General features: G+C 36.9%; 1 protein-coding gene across 1 annotated transcript; it reads right to left on the reverse strand.

Annotated features, from left to right (window-relative positions):
- Positions 1 to 2,412: 2,412 nt before the first annotated feature.
- Positions 2,413 to 6,299, reverse strand: LOC103402095 (uncharacterized). The gene has a single exon (XM_008340838.4). It carries the CDS (start codon positions 5,585 to 5,587, stop codon positions 2,723 to 2,725), a length of 2,865 nt encoding a protein of 954 aa, XP_008339060.2. The 5' UTR covers positions 5,588 to 6,299; the 3' UTR covers positions 2,413 to 2,722.
- Between the last annotated feature and the right edge of the window lie 2,412 nt (positions 6,300 to 8,711).

Below are 8,711 nucleotides of genomic sequence, written 5' to 3' on the forward strand. Positions count from 1 at the left end.
GCTGAGGCTGTTTCTCTCCAACTTGGCAGCTTGAATGGATTTTTCGTAACTCCTCGATCTATCATTCGAATCTCAAATGACTTTTTTCAATCAACAGATTCTTGGCCTTTGAAGAGATTATTTTGGACTTGGTTAAATTTTTTTTTTTTTTGTTTTTTTGCAGAGAGTGGCTTAAAAGACGGAGGATTCAGATTATTCCGCAACATTATACTGTAAAAAAATCGAAAAGGTAGAATAAGAATATCCAAATGATAAGATTGTTAGCATCGTCGCATGGTAAAACAAAAACATAAAAAAATTACTTGTTACGTATTCAAAAAATATTCACAATGTTCAATCAATGACCGCCACATGGTAAAACGGAAACATGAAAGAATCTCTCAGACCAAAAGAGAAATCATTTATTGTCATTGAATTTGTATACTTAGATTGTTTTCACTTCGTATCTTCAGTGGCAGAGGAGTGTGGCTTCAAAGACTACATTTTTTTTTTTCCTTTTCTGCCAAATGCCTTAAATCCACAACCAAATTGTACATGAAAAGTAGAAGTTTGGTTGCTTTGAGTTTGAGCCATCAATTAATGCCCAAAATTATTTCATGCTGCAGTTTTGAAATAAAGCATGGATCTTTTTTGGTTTGAACTTTTAATTGCCTTTTTTGTTTGGCTGCTTTGGTTAAATGGAGTTTGATCTTTCCCTTATAATTCCCTTTTTTTGTTTACTTTTTCATTAAATATGACTATTCTCCTTTATCACAGTATTCAATAGAGATGGACTAACTCTAACTTAAATGGTATTTCTCTTCGCAATGTTATAATATGGGATAGTATTTTTTTCATATTTTTTTTACCTCTCACATTCTTGTTTATTTTTGTTCATTGATCTTCTTCAATTTATTTTTTATCCGACGATCAAAAATTAAAAAAAAATATATGTGAAAGGTAAAAGGGGTATGCAGATAACACCACTCTATAACGTGCTTCGAGTTCGAGTATCCTCCGTTTAATGTTCTATTGTTAGTTTTTTTACTGATATGAATAGGTCCAATGGGTTATGGAGTTTGGTTGTGGCAGCTGAATGGATGTGAAAAAATGCAGGCAGCTCTTTAATGAGCCGATAAAATGAAAAAAGTGGGTTGTGCCAAACAAAAAGTTTATGGTGATTCAGAGTATTTTATATCCCAAGATTTATAATTATTAAATCTTAATTATTATAATCTTGATCAAGATTGTAACAATTAAAATTTTCAAAATATAAAATATTCTGAAGTATACTAAAAAATTAGGGTGATGAAAATTGAAATGGTAAATTTCATTTCACACCAACTACCAAGAATAGGTTTCCTCTATCTGCAAATTAGGTTCCCCAATAGCCTCCAAATTTGGTTTCTATCAACACAGATAAAATTAGGAGTCAAAACCCATAACTACCATTCTCTCTGTGTATTATTCTGGTTGGAATAAAAAGATTTGCCTTATAATATGGGATGTGTTTTTGCCTTATAATGCAGTGACAATAAGCTACCCACTCCAACTAAAGGCGAGAATCTATCTTTTAACTAGTTGCATGCATCATCATGTGGCAAAAGAGATAGATACGTGAAAATATACAGTCGGAAATGATTTAGAGTGAGAGAGAGCCACATAACGCACAAAAAGCTAAAAGAGAAGTCTAATGATATATACTTTAATCACTGTAATTCCAGGGGAAACAAAACTCAATGGGTATGGCCTACTGAAGATTATTACTACCAAAAAAAAAAAAAAAAGACCTCCATGCCACACATTTAAATCCGCCACTCTTTAATCTTTAATTTCTTTCTACTTTTTTGGCTGACAAGATTCACATTCAATGGCTCAATGTGTATCCATATTCTGCTGTTGTCATATGGTAAAAATAACAAGTTTTATGCCTACTTTGGCATAATGAAGTTAGCCAAGGCAATGTGACCTCCATACCCAATTTCAACCGCGTGGTTTATATTAGAATGTCGCTCAACTAAACAGCAGGTTTGGTGAAAAATAGAAGCTGAAAAACATAATAAACATTGAATTTCAAATGAATTTTCTACTTAAATAGAGACAGATCCTTCTGTCTCTATTTTGTTTTTCACCAGAATATACCCATCCCATGGCCTCTCTCAATTTTAATCAAGGGGAAAGTTTAGGGTAGCAACTTTCACTCCAGTTTTCTCCTCCGCACGCATCCCCTCGTTTCAGTCTCTTAATTCTTCTTTTATTTATTCAATCAAACGGCTATAAATAGAGGGAGAAGTGCAGCGGGACAATGCGAGTGCAAAATCACTTTCCAGAATTTATCATGCATCTTCTGGGGAAACATGATAAAAACAGAGAAAAATGAGGAGCAAAATCTGAATTTCCTTGCAAGAAATAAAATACTGAAAGAGCAGAAAGTGGACAAATGGCAGTAGTTACAATCCTAACTCTGCTTTTGCATTACCATTTCTGAAGATGATACAAACTTCTAAACCAACTCTACAAGAACCCCCAAAAGTGAAACAGGAAAGAAGGAAAATACAGAGCAATAACAAATATGAATCAACAAATTCATCTGCCTGCATTGTTGAGTTTTCCGAGCAAACGAGCAACAGAATCCACCCATACAGGAACAAAACCATTCCCGCTTTGGCTTGGAAATCATCTGCTTAGACGTTTTGAGAGACCACCAAACATTCTTACACATCAAACAAAGGAAATTTGATTCTCAATTCGGAACAATCTCATCGTGAGATGCTTCAGATTTTGTCTCAGATTCTTCTTCGACAGTAGACAGCCCACCCTCCCTGACAAAGGCCGGATTTAGAAATTTGGCCAAAAAAGCCCACAGCTTGTAAACATCCTCAAAGTTGGTGAGAAAACCCAAAGAAGCTGTTACAACCTCAACCCGTACAAACCCACCTTTTCTTCCATTTTCCATCGGCCTGCACAGCGTAGTATCTTGAAGATTCGAAGCCCCATGCTGTCTCGAGGTATCCATGATTCGTATGTGATTGAGGAAACCAATGCCAAGAGCGATACCTTCTTTTTCAGCCAGCTTCTGAACAACTTCAGGATTGATCAACCCTCTGTTTTGGTCCCTCACATTGAAAGCCACAGCTGCACCTCTTTCATATTTTATTTTTGGCCCATAGATGTGAACCAAATTTGTTCTGCTGTCTCCATCTGAACCAGGTAACCTTAACTGCAGTAACGAGGTCACAAGCCAGTTGATCAAAAATCGCAATCGGGAGGTGGTTTTATTGAGGCCCAACATATTAACATGATCAATATGTCGGCATGTGATCTCCGGTTCCCTCCTGTCCCAGTCTTGTCCATCACCATATTCCCCATCACTGGTGTAATCTTCGTCGTCCAGACTAGCTGCAGATATCTCTCCTGTCTCAAGACTATGGCTTCCATGATCTCTACGGTTATCTTCTACGCTAAAGGACACCCTTCTCCCCCTGCTTGGTGCTTCAGTCTCTTCCAAACCAAATAATCGACCATTAGTAAATTTACTCCCCTCCCTTCTTCCTAACAACCTAAATTCACCTTCAGTTTCTCTTCTTATGGCACTCTCTCTTATCTCTGCGCAACTTTCTGTGGCTGATCCGTTCTCTAGGCTACAATGCTGAGACGTTGAAGTTGAATTCTTGGGACAAAACCCATTTGTAGCAGAGTTCAAAACTGACCCAGTAGGTTTGCTGGTTCCACCTTCTTCCTGGAACTCCCCGTTATGATGATCAGAACCAATGTTACCATTATGTAAAGTGGGGCTGGCTTCTGCAAATTGTTCTTCAGGGACTTCCTTGACACGGTCCAAATCCATTGAAACTGATAAGACAGCGGCGTCAAATGATAGCACATGGGAGTCATCGTGTGACCCTGAATTTACCTCTTTGTCATCATATATTGGATTGCCATGTATATTAGAAGTAGGTTTTGGGGAAAGTTGCTTATGGTTCTTCCTCCCAAGAAGCCAAAATGGAGGCAAAGGAGAGGTAATCTTCTGTTTGTGAATCTGGCCTGATTTGTCAGAACCCAGTGGACTCTGACCCAAATCAATCCAAATTGAATTGTCTGACGACTCGTCTTCACTGAACACAGGACTCTTCATCATGTCCCCTACTGAGATGCTTTCCGTCTCTTCAAATATGGTGCTAGTTCCATCCCTGTCAGAGCTGTTATCTTGATCCATCTCAGTCTCAAATACATCCCTCACCTGAGCAGCCGTGTATGCTCCAGAGAAAGCAGGCATCTGTGATCCATGGCGAGAGTCGGAGGGTTTCTCACCATTTTCAGCTACATGATCATCTTGAATTCCACCCAACTTGTCCAGACCATCTATAGAATCACTAAGATACATTGGGTATTCAGGGGTAATCTTCACCATTCCAGACCCAGTTGACCCCGACTGATTTTGAAGGCATCCGATAACTGATTTCTTAATCAGAAGGCAGCCAAATCCAGTTGGATCAAACCCAAAGACCCTGTAAAATGATGTGATGATGAAATCAGGCCTGAACAAGGATAAACCAAGCGAATCCATGTCCTTGGGACCCAATGACCCAGCATCAAGCAAGACATGCCAATTGTTCTGTTGTGCCAATGCCATCCACTGGTAAGAATACTTGGCCCCGGTCACTCTAGACTGAACTGGAAAAACAAAAAGACCAGTCGCAGCATCCTTTTTCTTCTTCTTTTTGTTCGTAATTTGCTTTCTCAAATCGGTTGAGCACAGTTTGAGGGTTGGCCACTTAAACCAGGCACTGTAAACCTTTGCACCTTTCTCTCTGGCACTCTGAACCATCCAATTCACAGACTGGCTCTCATAATCAAACATAGTCAACAATTTTTTGTTCGTTTGGAAAGGGTATGATTCGGCCAACAATTTAAATGCAGAACCTCTACTCACAGTAAACACAAGACCATACTCATTCTCAGGAATGTTCAAATAATCCATAATCCTAGCCTTTATATCATGTTCCACAGTGCCTTTCTCAGCACCGCCATAAAGCGCATGATTATTCAAATTTGCAGTTATCTCAGACAAACTAAATGTAGAAGACTCCCAATAGTGCACTGTCTGAAGATACGAAAAAAGCCCGAAACCACAGTAATCAAGGCATACCTTTGGAGACAAATGTGAGTACTCCTCAAGCCTCAGCTGATCGATCTTCTCCGAAGACTGGTACTTCGGGTACATAGTGAGGAACTTCGATAGAGCTTCATGGAGCTCAGGGATGGCGTCTTCTGACTCGAAAATGCGCTCAGCCGCGAGTGCAGTGGCACGGAGGAATTCGCGCTGGGTGTGGAGCCTAGCAAGGGATCTGGACCGGCCAAGGCCCTCCTCTTGGTTGCCAATGGGCTCAGACTCCACGTCCTGGGATTTAAGGAGTGATCCATCCTCCGATGCTTCCTCAAGAGCTTCCCTAAGCTTGTTCTCCTGAAGTTTTCGGAGAATTGAAGTCGTTTTCCGGATGTCAAGATTTGAATCTGATGACCCATCTTTCCGTTTGCTGCCGCTGCTCTTCTTGTCCATGAGCAGAGCAGCACACTGATATAAGGGCTTCCATAGTGAAAAATGCATGAAAGCTAATTGAATTCAATCTGAATCGAAAAACCCAGAGGGGAAAATTGGCTCTGAGCAGCAGAAACACTAGGGTTTTGGATTCAGCCCATCAAACCCTAGCTCCTCCCAGGCAAGAAAGAGGTGATTTTTGGCCAGATCAAAGAAAACCGACCTCTGGATTCCAATTGGACTTTCGAAAGGAAGCAGCTTTTGGTTCCAAACGCAAAATTAGAGGAGGAAAGGAAGCGAATTTACTTGAAAGCCAATAGCCGCTGCTGAAAAAGCCGGTGGCTCAGTGAAGCATTCGAACAATTTTCCAGGTCAAACCCACCCAAAATAGCATTTAAAAGAAACCCAATTTCCACAAAACGTCAACAAAGTGAATTATTCTGGAAATAAAGAAGAAAATTAAACGACCCCAAGGAGTGAAAATTAAAGGAAATGGGGTCAAACCCTAAAAACCCAGATCTCCAAAATTCCAAGGGAACCAACTTTTTGCAAAAGAGAAGAAATTCCCAAATGCACAAATGCTGGAAATTTCTTTCAAGAATCAAAGCCTTTCACTGCACCACAATTAATTGCAAGCTCTCTCTCTCTCTCCTCTCTCCTCTCTCCTCTCTCTCTCTCTAACTTTGACTCAATCCACAAACTACCACACCAATCGCTCCTCCTAATACCAACAGAGAGAAAGAACATTGACTTTCACAAAACCGAAACGTAAAATGGTGTTCATTTATTCATTTATATTTATTTAATTTTGTTTTTCTTTTCCGAATTTTTAATCGATCGACAATAATCAGGTTGCTTTGATGTTTAACTGTGTTGGTGGTGGGACCCACGGAAGGCACTACCATCCCTTCCACAGCCGCGCCTTAAAAGTCAAATAATCAGTTGGCTTTGGCTTTTGTGGATTGTCTGTCCTCTCATTTACATATTTTCTTTATTTTTTTCCTTTGTGTGGTCACGGTTATGTTATATCAATATTTTATATTTCTATTACTTTTTATTTTATTATTTTTATAAAAAAAATTAATATAAAATATTAACATGACTTAACTATGATCGCACATCATAAGAAGGCATAAAGAGGGTATGAAAATGGAATGGCAGACAATCCAACCCCTTGTACAACAGCTGATTTATGTCCAACTAGGCAGGAGGTAGCTGCCTAATTCGCAGTAGTGCTATCCAGAATCCAGGCTTATATTTTTACTTCTAATATATCTCCCTTAATTTTTGACTATTAGATTGAATAAATTGAGAAATATCAATGAGTAAAAATTAATGAGTGTATAGAAGATAAAAATGAGTGTATAAAGAGCACTATCCCTAATTCAAGTGAAAAATTCTAAGAAGATTCTCTTAAAGGTAAGCTCTCTATAAACTCTATATCATTTTACATCACAGTTTGATGCTAATTTTATGCTAATATTATAAAATAGTGTATTTCAATCCCAAATCAGTGTTTTTTTTTTTACTATTTGGTCTTCTAAAACACTAATCTTGAGAAAATGTTGGTCAAACGAGTTAACAAAAATAGTGTGTTTCCCTTGCCTCATAACGTTCATGTTTAAATCTCTCTTATTTTATCACTTTGTACTACAGTGTATGTGTATTTCTGTTAATTTGTAAGTGAGAGAATTTAGGTTCAATTCTCACCAAAGTCGAATTTGAACCATATTATTGTTAGCCCATTACGAGACTTAACCTACTATCTTGATCCTTTAATATAGATAATATCGTTTGTTAAAAAAAATTCTCATCATTTTATATTAGGCTATTTAGAATGTGGGGAAGTAACACTTGTTTAGTGTTAAGGATTGGAGCTTTTGACTTATTGGTCTCTTATCTTATCAATCTATCCAAAAACAAAGTAAAACTTATATGTTTTATTTTTTATTACCACAAGATTCTTCTCTCACTTTGATAGAAATATTTCTATGATGTAAAAATTGCTGTGTTCAAGCTATATGTTCAGATAAGTTTCACAAATAACTAATAGCGATGCAAAATCTTATAAAATAAAATACAATTAGCAAATCAAGCAGTGCAAATTGTCGAGAAGATATCCTCTTCGGATCTCTTCCACCAAGATCACCGGATCAAGTAATCCGGACCTTTGAAATTTTATCCAACGGTCTAAAATTATTATAGTTTTTAAGGGATCAAAACAGATGGGCCGTTGGATGAAATTTCAAAAGTCCGAATCACTTGATCTGGTAACCTTAATGGAAGAAATTCGAAGAGGATCTCTTATCGACAATTTGCGCCTGCTTGATTTGCTAATTGTATTTTATTTTATAAGATTTTGCATTGCTATTAGTTATTTGTGAAACTATAGGATCTCTTCTCCAAATTGTCCACTTGCTATCTTTTTCAGTTAGTTAAATAAGCATATTCCCTCATGAAAAAAAAAATAGTAAAACATAAGTTAAACAATTAGGCCTATTATTATTTGTCCACCACCATAAAATGACATCTAAATATCTTTTTTTTTTTTTGGCAAACGAAATCTAAACATCTTAATTAGTCAACTCTTATATCAATTTGACAAATAAAGATTTCAAATCGTTTTTAAGTTGGCTTTGGTTTCCTTTGTTTAGTGTGTTCTTGAATGTTAACCCCACTTGATTAACAAATAAAAACTTGGTTTGTTTTGATGTCTCCACAATTGGTGATTCAATAATTTTTTTTTTTGTCGGGTAGTGCTATTTGTACACTCCTTTTTACCTTCCACAAACTCTTATTAAGTTTTTGTCTATTGATTTTCTTAAATTCATTTAATCTGATAGCCAAAAATTGAGAGGGATGTATAAGAGGTACAAATGAGTATGTGGATAGCATCCCCTCTTTTTTTTTAAATGTTTAAAACCAATGAAAACCCTTAATTTGTTGCTTTGCGATTTGATTAAGGTATAAGTGTGTGTATATGAATTTTTTTATTTAATTTATATTTTATCCTTGTATATCCACCATGAATGCGTAAAAAGACTTTTATTTTCTTTAATTTATTGGGTTTAAACTCAATGCACATTCCAGAAATGATATTCTTGATAATATTAGTATCATTTGCTTGGAATATCTTCATTTCTTGATATTCATATCTCATAAGATATTTCTTGTGTTGTATATTAATATTATT

Source organism: Malus domestica, chromosome 02 (genome assembly GCF_042453785.1).
Source record: "Malus domestica chromosome 02, GDT2T_hap1".
NCBI lineage: Eukaryota > Viridiplantae > Streptophyta > Magnoliopsida > Rosales > Rosaceae > Malus > Malus domestica.

Excerpts from the sequence above, each read along its gene's own strand:
- LOC103402095 (XM_008340838.4), bottom strand. The coding sequence starts at position 5,587 with ATGCATTTTTCACTATGGAAGCCCTTATATCAGTGTGCTGCTCTGCTC.